Below are 22,190 nucleotides of genomic sequence, written 5' to 3'. Positions count from 1 at the left end.
GTAGAGCTCACATGCAAAGGGTGTGACTGATGTTTCCTTTCAGGTCCCGTCTTTTGAGTACAATCCACTCTCCACTCCTGACACCAACTCGGCCCTTCTTGTGACCTCGAGAAATGACTACCCTGAGGCCATCAGCCCCAGAGCTCAACTATGAGCTCAGACAGACATGCTGGGGAATAGAGAATAGATTTGGATTCAATGTTCCTCCCTTCTTGAGCTTCAAGAAGAGGATAAGATAGGAGCTGGTTGTGTCCAGGCTACACTGGGCAGCCACGGTCAGAGCTCTCAGAAGTGCCTCCCATCATGGCCTGTGTCTCCTTCTACCTCCTGCCCTTCATTTTCCCCACAGGTCGGAGCATCCAGGCAACTCAGGGAAACCCTTTCACTGTTATTTCCCCACTAGCACTGATCCTCAGGGGCATTCTTTCCAGTTCTCCTGTGCATTCAGCATCATTCATGAACTTCTATGTTTCCAGGTCTCTGTGCTCTGTCTGTGCTGACCCAGCCCCCGTCTGCATCTGCCTTGCTGTCAGCCTCGGCCAAGCTCACCTGCACCCTCAGCAGTGAGCACAGCACCTACACCACTGAACGGTATCAACAGAGACCAGGGAGGTCCCCCTCCTCCCAGTGTATAACGAAAGTTAAGAGTGATGGCAGCCACAGCAAGGGGAACGGGATCCCCAATCACTTATTGGGCTCCAGCTCTGGGGCTGAATGCTACTTAATTATCTTCAACCTCCAATCTGAGGATGAGGCCGAATATCACTGTGGAGACAGCCACATGTTTGATGGTGAGAATGGGTGAGCCACAGTGACACAGACAAAGAAGTGAGGCCAAAACATACCCCTCCCCTTCCTCCTCAAGGACTCAGAGTGAGAAGCCCTATGTCCTCTTACTGGCCCTGAGAATGTTGACTCTTCCCCTTGCAAATCTCATCATCCCACATGTCCTCCCTCAAGACACCCCTAGGCAGAGGCAGATGCAGGCCATGATTGAGGCCATTTTGATAACTCATCATTCTGTTTCAGCACTTTGGGAGACTGAGGCAGGAGTATTGATTGAGCACAGGAGTTTGAGGCTGTGAGGTATGCATATATGTGTATATATCGAGACAGAGAGAAAGAAACTTAAAAGAAGAAATTGGTTCATAGGATTGTCATGTCTGACAAGGATAAAAATCTCTTGGGTAGGCCGGAGGCTGGAAATTCAGGTAAGAGTTGATGTTGCAGTCCTGAACCTGAATTCAGCAAGACAGGATTTAAGAAATCCTCAGTGTTTGCTCTAAACACTTTCCTTTTTTTCTTTTTCTTTTTTTTTTTTTTTTGAGACAGAGTTTCACTCTGTCACCCAGGCTGGGTCACAGCAATGAGATTTCAGCTCACTGCAATCGCTGCCTCCCAGCTTCAGGCGATTCTTGTTCCTCATCCTCCCAGGTAGCTGGGATTACAGGTGTGCGCCATCACACCCATCTAATTTTTGTATTTTTATTAGAGACCAAGTTTCTCCATGATGGCCAGGCTGGTCTTGAACTCCTGGCCTCAAGTGATCCTCCTGCCTCCTTGGCCTCCCAGAGTGCTGGGATTACAGGTGTGAGCCACCAGGCCTGGCCTGCTGTATACACTTTCTACTCATGAATGAGGCCCACCACATTGTGATGAGTAATCTGTTTATACAAAGTCTACTGAGTTAAATGTGAGTCACATCTGGAGAGTATCTTCACATAAACTTCTATATTTGTAGTGGACAAAATCAACCTGGAACCACATCCTAGTCAATGTGCCACTTAAAATTAACCATCACTTAAGCCAGCATGAAGATAGAAAGGAATCATTTTTTTAAAAAAATCAAAAACAGAGACAGAGAAGGGGAAAGAAAAACAAGGAACATATCCATTGATTGTATTTTTTTTGAAAAGTCATTTTTAGAAACTTTTCAAAAAAAAAAAAATCCAAAAAGACACAGAAAGAATCTGTTAGTCAAAGATAGAATAAGTGAATCTCAGCGAGTGGACACAGGTTGGTGGTTGGTGGAGTCCTGTCCATCTCTGGGGGCATTTTCTAGTGTGGGAATGCATGTTCCCAGATATATTAGCAGGATACTCACAATTTTCTCAAAACGACAGACAAGGATAGTGTGGAAATCCTCCCACCACAAATTGTGAACAGTGTATGATGAAAAAAATAATAATAGTCATAGAAAAAGATGGCGATGATGATGACAATGACTTAAGTACACAACTAAGGTTTAGTGATAGAAAAATCAGGTGTTCTCAAATTCAACGCAGCTTTTCTTATAGAAAGGGGGCATCAGTCTTAGTTCCCATATATTTAGGAATTGAGGGTCCCCATGAGGGGTCACTGCATTTCTCTGGACGTTCATCTTTATCACAGAAGAGCTACAGCTTACCCTGCAGTCTTCAGTCTGCAATCAAAAACCATGGACCAAAGAACATTTCAGCACAAGACTCCATTATGGGAATTGCACCTCCCCACCTTCCTGAAACCATATACACGACCTTTCTGTGCTGACCTGAGAAAACCACAGTGGATCACAATGGCTCAAAGTGAGGCTGGACTCCTTTGTCCCCACCCTCCCAGGTGGCAGGTACTGTGGGTCACCAGGAGGAGAAAAGTTCTCCTGGGCTCGGTCTCGTCCACCAGCAGGGGGCAGCAGAGCTGCAGCCAGGAGCAGCCGGGACAGAGACTGGGGCTGCCCCAGTGGAGCTTAGGGGTAGGCAGCCCTGGGAGGTCTACAAGTGTCCAAGGTTCGGTCCCAGGATTGGAAGTCAAGACAGTCTATCCTATTGCTTCTGGCTACAGTGACTATGTTCTGAGGGTCAGACTCACACAGCATCACCCAGGACACTGACAGAAGCCAGGGCACAATGAGAGCCTCGCCTGAGAAATGCAGCTGCAGGTTCCTGGGCCCAGGTGTCAGCCTGGGCAGCTCCCACAGTGCTGGGATTCCCTGGAAGATGCTCCAAGGTCCAGGTGCTCTAGGAGGGGGCCCAGCGTGAGAGGATGGGGCTCCCAGGGCTCGAGTCCTTCACCCAGGATGGCCATCTGAGCCTCCTGCTACTCTCAGGGCCTTGCCCCTCCCTCTCCAGCAGTGTCCTGGGGAGGTGAACCCTCTGTCCTGGGCACTTCCGGGGACGCCCGATCCCTCCTCCCTCTGCCTCTCCTTCCAGGTCCAGGCTGACTCTGACTCAGGGGGCAGCCCCTGCGCTCAGCGGAGTCTCAGGTGGGTGGGGTGGTACGCTCAGGCCCCTGGTTTCTGGATGGGGCATCCCCAGCCTCCTGGAGGAGATGCTTTCCAGAGGGAAGGGGATTCTCACCTGCCTCAAGCCACAGCTCTGACCACGAGGCTGTCCTTGGCTCAGTGACAGAGTCTGCCGCATTGCAGAGACCAGGCACCACCCATCATCCAGAACTCACACTCTGTGCAAAGGCCATGTCCCTGGGATGTTTGCAGAGACCACTGGGCCTAAAGCTGAATTTCCCGTCAATATTTCATGTAAACTTGTAAAAAGCACCAGAAAACCACACTGGACTGAGAACCCCGATGATTTTCTGGTGCCTTTTACAAGTTTACATAAAATAATCATAGAAATAAATAAATAAATAAAATAATGGAAGAGCTGAGAATGGCAATGGCTGGTCTATGTGAGGATGGGGAATGGCCTAGAAGGAGCAGCACCATGGCTGAAATGAGAGCAGATGTGCCGATGATGCCACAAGGGTGTGTGGTTGCTTAAATGACCCATCTGCTCCTACTGAAATAATTAACAAGTATCCTGACGACACAGTACATTATTTAGATGAAATGACCAGGATGGGACTAAGCAATTCTGGGGGACCCAGAGAGGAGCTGAAGGAGGAGGAATATATGGTGGTTCTCTGGTCCACCTGTTGCTGAGTCAGGCGTCATCAATGATCTCTCAGCAGGGCCCAACTCAGCCCCATGCCAGGTTCCTAGAAGGCCCGCAGCCCTGCTGAGCGTGGCCCAGGACAGACCACAGGTCAGAGAGGTTTGGGACAGTGGTCATATGGCCAGTCCCCAGGAAGATGACTGTGATCACAGGCCTCAGAGGTCGAGGATAATTTTCTGACCAAAGACCCAACTTCTTCTTCAGTCACCTGTGCTGCCCCCACAGCTAGTTTGAGTGACATCTTTCAATGAGGAGTCCCAGAAGATAGAAATTTGCATGAACAACAAGCACTTACTGCCCCATAGGGCGTGGGAAGGAATAAGAGAAGCCTAGGGAGCCCAGCTGTGCTGTGGGCTCAGGAGGCAGAGCTCTGGGTGTCTCACCATGGCCTGGATTCCTCTCCTACTCCCCCTCCTCACTTTCTGCACAGGTGCTGCTCCTAGGCCGTGACCCAGGCTCAGTCCCCATAGACCCCAAGTTGGCCCTGCTTTGAACCCTGTGCTAAGCCCAGACACAGCCTCAGGGTGGGACCCCTGGGAATGGGCTCTTCATCTTCAAGCCCCCTCTCCTGTTTTCCTTGCAGGCCCTGCAGCCTCCTATGAGCTGACACAGCCACCCTCGGTGTCAGTGTCCCCAGGACAGACGGCCAGGATCACCTGCTCTGGAGATGCATTGCCAGAAAAATATGCTTATTGGTACCAGCAGAAGCCAGGCCAGTCCCCTGTGCTGATCATCTATGAGGACAGCAAACGGCCCTCTGGGATCCCTGAGAGATTCTCTGGCTCCAGCTCAGGGACAGTGGCCACCTTGACTATCAGTGGGGCCCAGGTGGAGGATGAAGCTGACTACTACTGTTACTCAGCAGATAGCAGTGGTAATCAGCACAGTGACACTGGCAGATGGGGAAGTGAGACATAAACCCCTTCTTCATCTATTTTATCCTCTCCCTCCAGCCCCAGGATGGCTGTGGACCAAGCCATAAGCAGGTCTGGCAGAGTTCACCTGGCTAGGAGATCCCTAAGCTGCCTTTCCCTCCACTTCTCTGAGCAGACTTTACAGGAATGAGTCATGAGTGGATTTGGGCCTGGCAGGGCCAGACTGTCCTGTGTTTCCTTGCCCATGGTTTGAGTTGTGAATGGAGAGTATGAGTGGAAAGGCAGACATAGCGGGACATCCATGCAGGCATGAAAACCCCATAGTGACAGGGGAAACTTTTAGCTCTCAGTTCAATGCAGTTGTTGTTTTACTCTTGGAAGAAGCATTTCTCCAGCGCAACTACGACTCTAGACTCACACAGCCTGAGGTTGTTGGGGAGGACATTAAATTTTGCTAATGGATCACTAAGGATGTTTTTGAGTGGAGCCACTACAATTTCTTCCTTGATATCTGGACTCATGGATCCTGACTGTGGGAGAAATAGTGCATACTGGGCACTGCTGTACAGTGCCTGCCCCGTCCTCAGACATTGCCCAACTCTACATGTTTTTGCCATCCTGCTGCCACAGTAACTTAGTCTTCAAGCAGACACTAAGCCATTCATATAAGCCAGATGCCACAGAATATTGGTGAAGATGGTAAGACACTTGAATGCCATGAGGATGGGCCCGTGGTTGCTGTTTATTTGCTGTGATTTGAGTTCCTTGGTCAAAGCCCCCTGTGGAATGCCATCATGGTGGGTGAAGCATTCTGTAATCTAGAGATAAAAGGTTTGGCAGAAGCATTGCAGTTAAAGAAATCAAATCCCTATCTATACTAAGTGTCTATTCTGGCAAGAGCAAAGAGCTATCCCTGCCATGATGGAACAGCTTTAATGAAATTAATATCAACTGGCATCCTATAGGGATCTTCCTGTTGATCTTTGCTGTTGGCAGATGGTCACTCAGCAGTAGCTACAGCCAGGTCAGCTCTAGTGAGTGGTAGTCCACTTTGATGAGCCCATGGACAGCCTCCTTTTCTGCAACCATGGGGCATTTGTTATTGAGCCAATTGGGCAATGACAGTAGTGGTTGGGGCAGACTGCCAGGTGTCTGCAGAGTCACCCATCCTACCAACCTGGTTAGCAAAATCAATTCCTTCTCATGTTAAGACTTTACAAAATATTCACATAGGAGATGAATACCCTCATGCTTTCTGCTTGCTCACACATCTCTCCCTCAGACATAGTTGTGATCAATATTCTGATTGTATTTCCTGTGTCCCTGAACATCTTTGATCATCTTCCAAGTCCCCGAGTCACAGCCCATGAATTAGGAACCTCTGCCCATCTCTCTTTGCAGATGACATGAACCAGGTACACTGCTCTAAGTTCTGCCTTAAGGAGAGTGTTCCTCCACCACTGCTGTTCAGGAAGCCCAGAGGCCAGGTGGGATACTAGCACTGTCCACAGCAGGGATGGCTGTCTGTCCGTCCTGCAGAAACCTCTGTATCCTGAGCCTGAGTACCTCTTCTTAGGCAGCTGGTCCTAGGGAGCCCCTCAGGAGGCCCGGGCTGTAAGGTGAGAGGATGGCCATGGGGCAGGAATTGGGCCACGTCTATTTGGCCACCTCTTCATGCAACTTATTTGTGTCTTGATCCATCAGGTCTCAGGTACAGCCTGGCCATGTGATGGGGAGGCCACTGCAAATGGCCATCTGGGACTGGGGGTCAGATAATACTCAGCTCATTGGCAGCTTGTGTCCTATGGTGAGCTCTGTGGCCACAGTCATGAAGAGCCCCTGCTGAGGCCCAGGAGCCCCCACAGTCTTTCTCTGATGGAGCTTTCTGCTCATTTAGAAAAATAGCAATGAGGAGGTTGCTCACCTACCTCAGGTCTAGGGACATTAGGACCACCTAGACCACATCCATGATCTTGTCTGATTATTCTGATCCCTTGTAGGCTCAGCTATGCATTAGTGTAACCAAGCCACCATGTGTTAGGCACTAAAATGGTACTACTTGGCCCCCGCCTACCCTGGGATCCTGTCAACTGCATCTTGGTACCCAATTCAGTTCTAGCACCACTAAGAGAAATCTATTTTTATATTGAGAACAGGAAACATTAGTTATTTCAATTGTGGAAATGTTATAAGACAATAGTGTAGAAATGTTTTAAAAGACATTTTATGAACAGCGAAAGACCTTCCATTAAACCACTCAATAAATTGCTCCGTAAATGGCCAGCCCAAAACCTGAGTTCAGACCAGGCACCGCCTCGGTGTTGGGACCTTCTGGGAATGGGTCTCTGTCATCAACCCCTCTCTAACCTCCTCTCTGCCCAGCCCTGTGCCTCCTACATGCAGGGACAGCTCCCCTCAGTGTCAGTGGCCCTGGGACAGATGACCACGATCATATGCTCTGGAGATAACCTCAGAATAAACACGCATTTTGGAAAAAGCAGAAGCCAAGCCAGGCCTCAACGATGGTCCTCTAGTATAACAGCAACCAGCCCTCAGAGACCTCTCCTTAATTTTTAGGCCACAAACTAGGGAACATGGCCACCCTATCAGCAGTGCCCAGGCCAGGGACCAAGCTACTACAGTGCCTCAGATTGTGGCAGTGGGGGCAGCTGGCAGGGACTCACAGTGACACAGACAGATGGGGACTTGCAACACAACTGTCCCACCTCGGCCTGGTTCTCATTCTCACCTGCCCTCTGAGCAGCTGTAGGTCAGGCCTCAGGGTCAGGTGTCCTCTCTGGTCCTAACCTGGCCCCTGCAGGGCTGGAGATTTGGAACAGCTTTTCCATACTCTCAGGGCCTACATGTGTTCAATAAAACCTGTACAGGTGGAAGTTCATTAAAAAGCTGCAAGGACCTTTTATGCGTTTGTAGTACACATGAGGACTTTAGGAATCCATATAGTGTCACGTGGCTCCATGTGTAATCACACATCACACAGGGAAGGAGAGAGCTGTTTCACAGGATGCAATCCTGCTGGAATTCCTCTTTTTCTTGGGTAGAAGCAGCTTAGTGGAGACTGTGTCTCCTCTGGTTTCCTAAATGTGTTGACCCCACATTCTAATGGGGCACCTGAGGCCTGAGGAGGACAGGAGACCCAGCCCCTGTGGGCCTCGAGGCCCTTCTTGTCCTGACATTTCACAGAGACTGCAGAGGAAGTGCAGACCCAATCTTGGGTCCCACCTGGGGACTGTCTTCAGGGAACACTGATCTTTCACAGTCTCCAAGTTCCCAGCACCTGCCCCCGTAGGTCTGACCTGACTGGGTGTGTCTCCAGCTCCCTAAGAGCTTGGATTTTATCTTTGGAGTCTGGGCTGCCTTCTGAGGCACTCACTAAGAAATCCTTGGTTCCAAGTGCAGGACTTGCCCTTCTGCTCCATGTCCCAGGGCTGCAGGCACAAGGCGCAGGTCCTACAGGGTGAGGCTGGCACCCTCTTTCAGGAGGGATCTCTCATCCCAGGTCCCAGGGCCAGGTTCACTGGGCTTTCTTTCCTCACTCGGAATCTCCCAGTCTTTTTGTTTCCTTCTTTGAGAGTACAACTGCTTTTTTGGTGAAATCATGTGTATACATCAAAGTTAACAGATTACTGTCACAAGCGCATATATATACAGATCCTCTCCCTAGCTGGGATAACTGTGGACAGTCTGCCATAGTCGTCTTTCTCTCTTTCTCTATCACAAGTGAGAATATTAATAGCACTCTTCTATGCAGACCATATCATATTCTCCAGCCGCACAAGAATGATTCTTATAGTTGCTTAATTTCCTGCCTTTAGGACCCTGAAATTTCCCGTGTTCACATTTGGTTGCCATTTCTTTCTGATCCAACAGCATTCCTTGGAAGTTGAGGCTTATGAAGAAGCATTTTGCAAAAAGTTCCACAGGAAAACTCAAGTTCCTGGTGCACAGTTGGACCATGTTCATTGCGTGCAGCAGAACCTTGTTCCAGGGGTGAGTCCATTTTATGTTTTAACCATCAAAGGGACGGGCATTATGACTTTTGGGCACTGAGTCGATGGAGGGAAGATAGCAGCCGATGATGACCTTAGGCACTGACGTGTATGTGGCCAGTGTCTATAGATGGATTTGGAACTTGAAGGTGCTGTTCATTCTGCAGATGGAATTTCCAGCACCGAATCTCCACCACGCAGCCACTAGCACTTGGCAGACGCTCTGTAAGAGGAAGCCCTTCACTGCCAATCACAGCCATTACACGGGTGAAGGTGAGAGAGACTTTTAATAGCTATTAACTCTCAAAACAAACTGAGGAATAAACTCAGGTTCACAAAGTGACTTTGAGGGAACAGCCTGAGGAAGCAAGTTAATTAGCAGCAGCAGGTTTTGCCCAGAGCAGGAGGAATCGCAGGATCAGTGAGGACCTAGTGCTACCATGGTGTGGAGGTGCTGTGAAGCATGGTGACATTCAAGAAAACCTGTTCTCTACAAACACCTACCTACCCACAGGCACAGCAGACACCCCAGCTATGCCAAGGGCTCTGTCTTCCTCTAGAGTAAGAGCCTGGTAGCAACCACGTGTCCTCTGAAAGGCAGGTGCCTCATCAGTCAGCTCTGCACAACTGAAACAAAAGGAAAACTACCAGAGAACTTTCCAGAAAACAATCAACCTGCTTGTGCTGGTGCATTGATGGTGACCCAGGATCAACGGAAGTAACAGAAGCTTAATTTCCCCATGGCTGCATGATGGACACTGGGAGGGAAGTGTGGAGCCAGATTAACCAGCACTCTAAGTGGCTTCAGCCCCAGGTAAGCAGGAACAAGTGATGGGGCTGAGTCCACTTGTGTCTAATCAGTCCCAGCCTCAGCAGATGCATCCTGGAGACCACCAGGGAATGTGTGTGCTCAGCCCCTCCCAGATTGCTGAGCATAACCAGGAAATTGCCCTCCGCACACCTGCCCGCACCACATACCTACCTGCACCACACACCTGCCCCCAGCTCCTCACTTACAAGACAATATCAAATCAGACACGGATTGGTCTGGGTCCCAGATCCCCTCAGGTTGCCGCCGTCCTCTCAGATCCCCACACAGCAGACTCTTCCCCTCACACTCCTGTTACAGGTTACTCTTTTCCAATATGATGGGGGTTTGCTTTCACTCTTTCTGTATTTTTTGTATTTTCATGGGTAAGCTGAGCCCCTTCTACCTGGTCTTGAGTCAGGCAGGGGCCACACGGAGAAGAGGGATTCCTCCCCTGGGGCCAGCAGCCCATGGATCAAGGCATCAGGGACCTGAGCAGCAGGTTCTGTTCCTATGCCTGGACCCAGGAGGCCCCTGAGCCTCCAGCAGCCAGTATGGAGCAGCCACCAGAGGGGCAGCAGAGAGTCGCCTGGGAAAGCCACCTGGGGATGGGGTGGGCCTGGGCATCAAGGAGATGCTGACATGCAGAGAGGGACAGTGACCATGACGTGACACCTGGAGGGAAATAGGTCCTTCTTTTTCTAGAGTATCATCCTTGACACTGATGTAAAAATTCTAGAATCAAATTTTATCTTCAGCTCTTGTAGATGCTCCTATTTCCCTGACAAAGGTCCAGGCACTTGCCTTCCCCACACACCCTCTCCTCACACACCCAGTTGTGCTAAAATGCTGTCCCTGTCACACACACTGTCCTTCCTGAGGTTACACATGTCCCCCTCCCTGCCCTATGCCCTGGGAGTCCCTGTCCTGTAGACACGGCAGCTTCTCCGTCCCTGGCTGCACCCCATCTCCACTGTCCCTGGGCATTCCCATCTCTCTCCTGGGAAAGCTGCCAAGTCACAGCTCTAGATTTCCTTGTGAGGCACAAAATAGTTGCTCATTAACCTTCTGTTGACTTAATTAAGTTTTTAAGCCCTTGATTTGTTTTCCCCAGCAACTGAAGACGCCTTAGTCATAATAAATTCACTTCCAGGCGTCTTGCAGTTTGCTGACCCCTCTCATTCTCTCATGGAGCAAACATTTTCTTGACCTCCTTATCTGTCCCTGGTCCTCACAGCGCCCTGGGGACACTGGGGCACAGCATCTATGACCTGCCCTAGAGCTCACAGCCAATGCAGAAACTTACAGCATCCCATGGATCTTCCAACACTCTGTGTGCACTCGGCAACCAAGAAATTTTCTTCTTCTCTAGCACTGAGGAGCTGTGCCCTGGGGTGGGGCCTGTACCTATCCAAGGCAGGTGCTGTCACCTGGAGAGTGGGGACAAAGAGGGTCCTTGCATTAGGTTCTGGAAAGTGTCTTCAAAAATGGATTTAGGCATACACCCAAAATCTCTCTGACACAAATTATTTATGATCAGCACACATCTAGAGGCCTAGACCAAAATTCACCACCTCCCTCCTGAGTCAGGATGGAATGGAGGAGGGGACTGGGGACCCCAGATAATTTCCCTGTCACCACTGTGACTCTATGGCCACCTCCTGCAACAGTCAGGGACAATCCCATAGGAGGGGCTTCATATGTCATAGGAAAAACACCCAAAGTCACCTATGAGCTGTACCATGACCAAGTGAGCCCAGGAGGGGGGTTGAGCACAGGGTGGTATGGAGATATCTGCAGAGACTGTGGAACCAGTTCGTAAAGGAGATACTGTAGGCTGAGGGTGGGAGTGCAAGGCCACTCCTCCCCTTCTCTGCATCCTTTGGGGCTGAGCCCTTCTCTGGAAACCACAGATCTCCTCCAGCAGCAGCCCTGACTCTGCTGATTTGCATCACAGGCTGCTCTCTTCAGCAAGGGAATAAGAGAGGCCTGGGAGGAACCTGCCCAGCCTGGGCCTCAGGAAGCAGCATCGGGGGTGCCTAAGCCATGGCCTGGACCGCTCTCCTTCTGAGCCTCCTCGCTCACTTTACAGGTGCTGCCCTCAGTGTCCCAGCCACCTGCCCAGTCCCAAGGCTCTGGGTCCAGCCTGGCCTGACAGTTACCTCAGCAGGACCCTGCCTGTGGTATGCAGGATGCTCATGATCCTGCTGCAGGGGGAGGGGCTGCTGGGGGTGAAATGTCCCCATACTGTTCTTCTGTGCTCATGATCCCCTGAGGACACTTTTATTCCTGAAACTCAGGCCAGGCAGGTGGGAAGGCGTTCTTGGGCTGAGCCCCTCAGTTTCAAGTCTATTCTATTCTCTCCCCTTTTCTTGCAGGCTCTGTGGCCTCCTATGAGCTGACTCAGCCACTCTCAGTGTCAGTGGCCCTGGGACAGATGGCCAGGATCACTTGTGGGGGAAACAATATTGGAAGAAAATATGTGTACTGGTACCAGCAGAAGCCAGACCAGGCCCCTGTGCTGGTCATCTATGAGGATAGCAAGCGGCCCTCTGGGATCCCTGAGCGATTCTCTGGCTCCAACTCGGGGAACATGGCCACCCTGACCATCGATGGAGCCCAAGCCAGGGATGAGGCTGACTATTACTGTCAGGTGTGGGACAGCAGCACTGCACACAGTGACACAGGCAGATGAGGAAGTGAGACACAAACCCTTTCCCCATCTGTGTCACCCTCTTTCTCTAATTCCAGGAGTACTATGAACAAAGCCATAAGCGGATCTGGTTCAATTTTCTTCAATCTCTGCCCCCAGCCTGTCCCTCCCTCCAGTGCTTCAGGCGGGGTCTGCAGAAAGTGCATCAGAAGTTCATTTAGGGTGATGTGATGGACTGGCGTTTTGGTGACTCAGCTGTGACTTGGGAAAATAGGGCCTGTATGGAGTATCAGACTGACGTAGACATCCACAGTTGGCTCTGGATTTCCATAGGTGGTGACAGGCCAGTCCTTGCCCCAAATGTCCTAGATCAGTCCCCAGAACTGCTCAGCTCAGGCTCCCGTGGTAGCCGGGGCAGAAAACAGACTCCTCCAGGTTTATGCCCTGCCTCAGTGAGGTTAGGTTTCATGACTGCCTGAGGCCAACATCTCAAGACTCTGCCTCAACATAGGAGGACCTAAAAATCCTCCCAGTTCCACAGCTCCCTGTAGGAAACACTGAGGCCTCAATGAGAATCAGGGTCTCCTGCCCGGTGTTGCCTCCCTTACCTCCTTTCACATCCTCTGTGCATGCAATTCCCCATCTCAGAGTCTGCTTCCAGGAAACCCAAATTAAGATCACCAGCCATCCCCAATATGGGGCCATGCGGGAAACTCAGTAGGCCACAGTACACTAGAAAGCATCCTAAATTAGCATTGTAAGTATCCACATGCCCAGGGAGATCTGAGTGTTTCTTGCATTTGTATGGAATGAAAAGGGAGCCTGACTTGCCAGGTGGTCTGGGTTCTGAGGGACAATTGGAGTCAGATCTCCCCGCACAGAAACCCGGGGCATGAGGAGCAGCCTCACCCCATGCAGGGACCACAGATGCACCCACAGGGGGAGCTGCAGGATGGACACTGCCCACCTACATCCCCCACACCCTGTGCAAAAAAATCATTCTTTCCACCCCTCCTTCAGCCTATCCAAGTTGACACTTAAAAAGCCACCACAGCCCACGCTTGTCAACAGGAAACCCATTCACATTTCCATCAGTCACACAATCTCCACAGATTCTTCAAAACATAACAGTAGCCATGCAAGGTATAAAAAATGTCTCATAAATAACTGTACTTAGATTACATATGAAAATTATACTCTTGATATACTAAGTAAATAAAATATATTATTTAAATTCATTTACTTCTTCTCTTTGTATGTCTAACGTGGTAACTAGATAGTGGGATTCCTATGAGGCTCACATCATATTGTGAATGAACAGTGCTGGTCTGCACCCCTTCAGGTTATAGGGACTGTGGAGTGACCTGGTGCAGGAAGCCCTGTCTCCATTCATAGGTCATCAGTGTGAACCCAGGGAGAGGTGCTGGTATAAGAGAGATGAGAACCCAGGGGTGAACCACCTGCTTGTGCAGGGGACTGAGCCTTCACTTTGAGCCAAAGAAGTTTCCTTTCCTATCTTCAATCCTGAACAAGAGGACTTTCTAGACATCTTTTTGTTTCCAGGTTTGTGCCACTTCAGGTTTGGGGATGGCTGGATCCCAGCCAGGGGACACTGAGAAATCCAGGAGTCTCACACTGACTGTTGTGGTTCATCTGCTGGGGCCATCCCAAACCACTGTGTACCATTTCCTGTCCTGGTGCTCAAATAGCTGCTCCATGCATTTGTCATGGTTTCAGAGATGAATCCAGGTGGGAAGACAGGATAGTGTATGTTACAATATTTAAATAGAACCTGAATCCCTTAATAGTTATTTTAATATGGAACATTCAAAGAGTTGTGTCATAGGCAATGGGAAAAGATGAAGAAAATTAAAAGCATTGTGAGGAAAAAAACAGAAACGTATTTATCAAATGTGTGTGTGTCTTCAGTGTTGCAGGATTGAGAACGGTCAGCTTTAGGTTGCCCTGAGGATGTGCTTAGATGGGGGAAAGCAAGAAAGCAGGAAATATGCGTCTCTGTGACCTGACACACAAATCACAGTAATGGAAATCAATCTTTCAATAAATCAAACATTCATAATAAATATCACTCTGGTACACACAGAAAGGCCTGTCAGCAAACTTGCCCTTTGTCCTGCTGGGTCTTATCCCCATGGATGACCAGTGTGCAGAGTGGATTCTGTGGTCCCCATTTCTCAGGCTGAGAACCAGAGGGTGAGAAGGACAAGTCGCCTGCTTGTGAGTGGGAAGGACAGGATTGGGAGCAGCGGACTCAGACTCAGGACCGCAGCCCTAGTCGGTGTTCCTCGTTCCCTCTACGGGGACCCTCCCACACGTGCCCCGTGTGGATGTGGGCGCACTGCCTGGGGCGGCTGATGTGCTCCAGGGATTCAATGCTGCAGATGGTTCAGTACAAAGCGTGGGGGTGGGGATGGGACGAGGCTGCAGCTGGGGAGACCAGAGACCAACACCACCATAGGGTGGGCAGCCCCATTTCCTGAGAATAGAACCTGGCAATGGGTGCCAGGAAGAGGGCACTTCGAGGTGTGCCCAGGCCTGGAGGGTCACAGATACAGGCACCACACAGCAGAGACGCTGAGGGCCAGGAGCTCACTCAGGTGAGGGGCTTCCGCACATCTTTCTCTCCTGAGCAAATCACGTGCAAAGAAATCAACTTCCTGTCATCAGAATAGACAATCAGGGACTTTAGTCTCCTCAGCTGAACCCCACTGTCAAGGGAAGCAGAAGTCTCTGAGCCCAGGCCCAGGTGAGGGTGGGGTGAGGAGAGGAGCTCAGGACACAGATTTGCATGGAGGCCCCGCCCTCCTCTGAGGCAGAGGGGATAACACAGGGCTGGGGGCAGGCCCAGTGCTGGGGTCTCAGCAGGCGGCACTCTCGGGACGTCTCCACCATGGCCTGGGGTCTGCTCCTCCTCACCCTCCTCACTCAGGGCACAGGTGACGCCTCCAGGGAAGGGGCTTCAGGGACCTCTGGGCTGATACTTGGTCTCCTGCTCCTCAGGCTCACCTGGGCCCAGAACTGACTCACTGGAATGTGTTTCTCCCTCTTTCCAGGATCCTGGGCTCAGGCTGCCCTGACTCAGCCTCACTCAGTGTCTGGGTCTCCTGGACAGTCGGTCACCATCTCCTGCACTGGAACCAGCAGTGACATTGGTGGTTATGACCGTGTCTCCTGGTACCAACAGCACCCAGGCAAAGCCCCCAAACTCATGATTTATGAGGTCAGTAAGCGGCCCTCAGGGGTCTCTGATCGCTTCTCTGGCTCCAAGTCTGGCAACACGGCCTCCCTGACCATCTCTGGGCTCCAGGCTGAGGACGAGGCTGATTATTACTGCAGCTCATATGCAGGCAGCAACACTTTCCACAGTGGTCCAAGTTCATGGGGAACTGAGACCAAAACCTGCCCTGGGCTCTCAGGTTCCCTTTTTGTTCTGAAGATGCTTCCTCAACTGGTGCAAGCGGCTTCCTGTAGCACGGCCTTGACAATTCTCAGCTCCTCTCCTTCCCCACTATGAAGTCCAAAAGAAAACTTGCACTGTGGTTTCTCTTCTGGGACAGTTGACAGTTTCCTGATGATTGTGTGTTGTGGTCCCTAAATTGCAACTCTTCTCAGCTCTTCAAATGCAGGGGACAGTGACAAGGAGCTGTCTGATTCCCTGCTGTTTTCAGGAACATCCTCATCCTAAATGCATCCCCGCCTTCCTCGCTATGCAGACCAATCTGGACAGAAGTCATTAGAGGGAGTTTCCAGAAATTGCATCTTACTCCACTCTGTGTCCTCCATGCTCTTATGAAGATGGCCCTCCTGGCTGGGCTATTACTCTGCACCTCTGTCCGGAGGCAGTGACCACTGAGGGAAGATCTCAAGATGTTTCTGAGAAATTAGTAACAAAGAGGAAGCTGTTGTTTTTCTTATTTCTGTTCCTCCTCTTTGCCCCAATACCTCAGGTTGCTGAGCTAGGAGATTTTGAGTGGCAGGCTCAGTGTTCTCTCAGAATCCCCCTCCCCTCACATCACTGAGCCCCTGTCTTGGAAAGGCCCCACATGTGGACGGTCTCCCCATAGAATGGGAGATTCCCATGTGGCTCTACAGGGTAGAGTTAGCCTGAGTCCATTCTTTCTTCCTCATTGACATCCAGCATTTCTAATTTCCACGGGCATCAATACTTTTGTAACTGAAACCTTTATTAATCTACTAATGGTGATAATTTAGAAAATATTCAGACATGAGCTGGATCCAATAAATTTTCTGAGCCTGTTATTAAACATAACTATTATTATATATATTTTAGGTTTCACAAACTTCAAATAAACAGATTGTATTAAAAACAAAGTAACCATTTTACTATATGTGTATCCTATATCATCATGTTGTGTACCTGAAATATGCGCAATAAAATGTGTTTCAATGACAGAAGTGTATTCATTGCCTGTTGCTGCATGAAAGTTACTCCTCATACTCAGCATGTTAAGAGCACATGTTTGTGATCGTGTCACTTTGGTGCATCTAGATTTTGAGAGCAGCTTGGTTTGCTGGTTCTGGCTCCAGATTGGTTATGAAGTTGCAGCCAAGCTGTCAAGCAGGGCTGCATTCCGAGACCAGAGCAGGTGACCAGGCTCAGCCTGAAGGGGTTCCACTGTCCCTAACCTTTTTGGCAGATGTAGATCAGCTCAGGGTATAAGGAGAGAGTGATGTGTAAGGCCCCTGTCTGGTTCCTTTATGTCAAAGACCATTCCATGCATGTATAATTTTTTCTTTCCTCAGACATCCTATGCATAGAGCCCTGTCCCATTCATTCTACGCTGCAACATATTCCAAGGCAGAGTTTAAGCCAACTATCTTCTAATGGTTATCACCATGATTTTGATCTCACAAGAAACAGGGCAGTGAACACCTCTATGCAGACTCCTTGTAGCTCACATGTGCATATGACCATAGGATAAATTTCTAGAAGTCCAATTGTTGGATCAAAAGGTTGTATGTTTGTAATTTTCACCCATTATTCTCAGATTCCTCTCCAGCGGTGTCCCACCAATTTATAATGTCAGCCATAAATATTTGATCAGAGTACACTGTTGAAACTTTACATTTTGGCCAACCCATCAGATTGAAAAATGTTATCATGCTATTGTTTTATTTTTGATTTTTCTTCTTCTGTTTTGGGTTTAGCATTTTCTCAAATATTTCAGTGGTCTTTATTTTACAGAATTCAGTAAACTTTTTCTTAACTGCCCAGAGGAAAATGATTTTAGTCTTAGGGGTCACAGATAGTGGCTCACAGCTATAATCCCAGCACTTTGAAATACCAAGGTGGGCAGATAGCTTGAGCTCAGGCGTTTAAAACCAGCCTGCACAACATGGTAAAACCTCATCCATGAAACTAAATAAAATTAATTAATTTTTTAAAAAGTACTTTAGTCTTTGTTGCTCAAGAGTGACATTTGCAGATACACAACCATTTAAACTACAGAAACGACTCTCAGCTCTAGGACCATTTTCTGAGCCTCTTGTTAAACACAGCCATTAACAACAGGCGGCAAGTCAGGAAAGGCCCACTGGATGTAGCTTAATTGTTCCTGGTTTGTAGGGGTAGGTGAAGTTTGATACTTCCACCAGCATAAGTTCTAGGTGGAGATCTCTTGGTGATTTCACCTCCTACAGTGGCCAGGGGTGTTTCTTTGGATGAGAACATACGTGTATCTATCTATTTGATTGGATCTTGAATCTACCCAAGACAGCCCTGTGTCACAGTCTCATAACTTTTATCTTCATCTGTTTGCTCTGAGTCATATGATAGTTTTAGCATAACAGGAACAGACTTGCACTAGATGGAAAATCAGACGGAGAGGGAAGGACAAACGGGCAAGGAAGCTTGCACTATATATGGAATAATTCAGGGCAGGCTCAGAGAAAAAGGTCTTAAAATCAGTTGTGTACCTGAAACCAAAAACATGCAAGATTATTGAAGTTCTGGGAATTTTAAGTGAATAAGGTTTAAGTTTTCATCATATTGCAATTTTATATAAAGCATAAACACTATAAAACTCAGAATGTAACAATGGAATAAAAAAGAGTTTGAGATTTTAAGCTGTAATGACCCCAAAACAAGTTGTCAGGAAAGGAACCTTGATAGCAGAAATGTGTTATTCTACAAATCATCATTTTCTGTAAAAGTAGATTTTTTTCCCTTTTTCTTAGGTATAAGGAAACATTTCATGAAACATCCTTTTTTCCCACTGTGACGAGTATCATTATCCCACAAAGACACTAGAACATTAAGGAGGAAACAATTGCACTTTTGTATCAATATTGAGAAGTTTCATTATTAACACATCAATATGTTCATGCTCAATGATAAAATTGGATTTAGTAATTTAATATGCTTACAATAGATTAATTTTTTTCTTTGGGCTATACCATTTTTGTCTATGATTTATCTTAGTTAACTCAGACATATTGTGTTCTAAAAACAACTCAATTTTTGATATTTTTTGTTTTATTTTCTGTATCAACTATGGCTCTTTTCCAAACACTGCCAGAGATATCCCATGGCTACTCATTATTTAATTCAATTTTATAGGCATTTGAATTATTTGATATTGCTCTAAATTATTTCAAGAATGCACAGATGTGACTTCCTCCACATCTTGCTCACAAACATTGCTGATGCTGACTCACTCATCTCTTTTAATCTTAATAAAGTAGTTTACTTTTCTGGACTCACAGAAGGTAACAGGAGTGAGGAGGTAGAACCTCCAAAAGCTGCTATCCTTTAAACCCTCAGGATGAATCACAACTGTAGTCTCACCCACACTTGATTTTGATGGTATATAAATGAGAGTTAAGTCTTAGATTGGTTGTGAGTTAGTTAAGGATTCAGTTAGTTTGGGCTGTTGGGATGGGGTGAATGTATTTTACAAGTGAGAAAGAAATAAGTTTTGGAGTTCATGGGGTGGGGGGTTATTGGCTGAATCCTGTCCCTTAAAATTCATGCAATAAAGTGCTCATACACAGTGTGTGACTGAATTTGGAGAGAGAGTTTTTAGAGGCAATTAAGTGAAAATGAGGCCATGAGGGTGAATTCCAATCCAATCTGACTGGTGTCCTCCTAAGAAAATTTGCACACACAGAAGTGAGACACCAGAGATGAGCGTGCAAAGACCATGTGAGGACACAGCAAGGAGGCAGCCACCTGCAAGCCAAGGAGAGAGGCCTCAGGGGAAACCAAACTCACCAACACTTTCACCCTGGACTTTTCAGCTTCAGCACTGAGAAAATTAAGTGTCTGTTGTTTAGGCCACCAGCTCTTTGGCATCTTATCATGGCAGCTCTAGCAAATGAAAACAAGAGGGACCCCAGAGGCCAGGGATGAGGAGGAGGAGATGGAGCAGGGTGCAGGAGGCAGGACAGGGAGGAGCTGGAAGATCAGGCTCTGAGGTGCGTCCCCTGGGTGGAATCGTGACTCCGCTCAGTACTGCCTGGGAACTTGAAGAAAAATGTTTAACCTTCTAATATTGATTCCCAAAAGAAGACTGGATCTTAAGAATAGGACTCATCCTCCTATTCCTATTATAAAAGTGTTCTTGAGGTCATGCTTGTAACATACTTATTCTGTGTCCCGCAGGGGGCACTGTTAGCCTTCATTTAGGGCCCTAATGACACCAAGTCCCCTAATAATGCTCAAGTGCAAAAGGCATGACTGGTGCTTCTTTTGAGGCCCCTTCTCTTGGGTAAAATGTACTCTCCACTCATGACTCCCACCTGGCCCTTCTGCAGACAAGAGCTCAGAGAAATGCTCTGGAAAATGGAGAAGAAATTTGCATCTGCTGCTCACCAGGGAGCCACCCAAAAAGGCAAAACAGGGAAGGAAGTAGATTTGCATGATGAGGTTCTGCTTCCTGTGATAAGAGATGCCTGGTGGCCTCTACCCAGCAGTGGGTCCAGAGGCAGAGCTCTGGGGCATCTCCACCATGGCCTGGACCCCTGCCCTGCTCACCATTCTCACTCTCTACACAGGTGGTGTCTCCCAGGGCTCAGCCCCCAATGAGACCAAAGTCAGCCTGGCCCTGACCTTCAGCTCAGCACAGGGAGTGATGCCCTGGGAATGAGACCTTCATCCTCAGACTCACCTCTTCTGTCTTCTTTTGTAGTTTCTGTGACCTCCTCTGAGCTAACTAAGTTACCTGCAGTGTCTGTGACCTTGAAACGGATGGCCAGGATGACCTGTCAGAGAGACAGCACAGAAGATTCTTATTCATTTGTACCAGCAGAAGCCAGGCCAGGCTCCTGTGCTGGTTATCCATGATAAAATCAACCAGCCCTCAGGGATCCCTGAGCAGTTCCCTGTATCCAGCTCAGGGGCAATGGCTGCAGTGACCATCACTGGGGCTCAGGTTGAAGACGTGGCTATTACTGCTGGTTGGTAGACCTCAGTGGTAGTTATCCCACGGTGACACAGGCAGATGGGAAAGTGAGAAACTCCTTCCCGATCTGTGTCACCTTCTTTCTCCAGCCCCAGAAGGACTGTGGACAAACCTATGAGCAGGTATGGCCCAGTTTACCTAGATCTAAGATTCCCAGGCTGCCCTTCCCTTGAACCTCCAGACAGGCTGTGCAGAAGGTGGGTCAGGAGTTGATATACAGACAATTATTATAAGTTTATTCATTTTTTTCAAGAAGTAGAGGAATACCTGAACATGTTGACTAAAAACATGTTCATGTTTTTCCAAAAAAAAGGAAAAATTGGAATTGCAGAGATGAAAACCACAATATCTAAGATTTAAAAAATATACTGGGTAAGACTGACAAGTTAGATGCTGCAAAAGAAAAGATTAACAAAATATATAAAGATAAGGAAAAAATAATGATGAAAATGAACAGAACATCAGTGAGTTGTAGCACAACTTCAACAGCCTAATGTATGTATAATTGAAGTCTTTGCAATAGAAATGGGATTAGAATTATACTCCAGTTTTTCAAGAAGTAGAGGAATGATTGAACATATTAAGTGGAAGCACGGAATACCAAAAAAGGACTAATTGACCTTGGACTGCTAATAATTACAGTATCTGAGACATTAAAACCATATTGAATGTGATTGACAACAGATTAGATGATGCAAAACAAAAGATTAGCAAACTCAATAATGTAGCACTAGAAAATACTCAAAATGCAGCACATAAAGAAAAACTAATGATGAAAATGAAGAGAATGTTATAGGATATTTATAGAGAAAATGAAGAGTGAGTTATAGGACAACTTCAAACAGCCTGAGGCTGGCTGGGAGTGGGAGCTCACACCTGTAATCCCAGCATTTTGGGAGGTCTCGGAGGGAGAATCCTTTGAGACCAGAAGTTCAAGACCAGACTAGCCAACATGATGAGACTTAATCTCTACAAATTTTTTTAAGAAAATTAACTAGGCATCATAGCCTGCAGTTGTAGTCCTACCTACTTAGGAGCCTGAGGCAGGAAGATTGCTTGAGCCCAGAAATTCAAGATGGCAGCAAATGAGGTATGATCATGCCACTGCACTCTAACCTGGGCCACAAAGCAAGTTCCTGTCTCTAATATAGGTTCTCACTCTGTGGTTCAGGCTGGAGTGCCATAGTGCAATTACAGCTCACTGCAGCCTTGACTTCCCAGGCCCAAGAGATCCTCCCAGCTAAGCCTCCCAAGTTTCTAGGACTACAGGCACACATCACATGCCTGGTTAATTCTTTGTATTTTTTGTAGAGATGGGGTTCTCTCTATGTTGCCCAGGCCGGTCACAAACTCCTGGGCTTGAGCAATCCTGCCGACTCAGCCCCCCAAAGTGTTGGGATTACAAGCATAAGCCACCCCACCTGATGTGAAGAAATACTTAAATACAACAACCTGAAGTATGTATAATTGG

The 22,190-nt window shown here is 48.1% G+C and overlaps 3 gene segments (V, D, J or C); all 3 read left to right on the top strand.

Annotated features, from left to right (window-relative positions):
- The window catches only part of LOC105546086, a 619,418-nt gene that overhangs the window by 388,603 nt on the left and 208,625 nt on the right, over positions 1-22,190 (top strand).
- LOC105546087 overlaps positions 4,235-22,190 on the top strand; it is a 237,444-nt gene continuing 219,488 nt past the window's right edge. Inside the window, 2 exon segments of the V gene segment in view lie at positions 4,235-4,359; positions 4,513-4,803. Of these exon segments, the coding sequence occupies positions 4,314-4,359; positions 4,513-4,803 (337 nt within the window).
- Positions 11,556-12,672, top strand: LOC105546081. The segment is given in 2 exon segments: positions 11,556-11,714; positions 12,001-12,672. Coding segments are annotated over 2 exon segments (350 nt in total).

Source organism: Mandrillus leucophaeus, unplaced genomic scaffold, assembly GCF_000951045.1.
Source record: "Mandrillus leucophaeus isolate KB7577 unplaced genomic scaffold, Mleu.le_1.0 Scaffold349, whole genome shotgun sequence".
Taxonomy (NCBI): Eukaryota; Metazoa; Chordata; class Mammalia; order Primates; family Cercopithecidae; genus Mandrillus; species Mandrillus leucophaeus.
The sequence above is the reverse complement of the archived record's forward strand: the minus strand, read 5'-3'. Positions and strand labels throughout refer to the sequence as shown.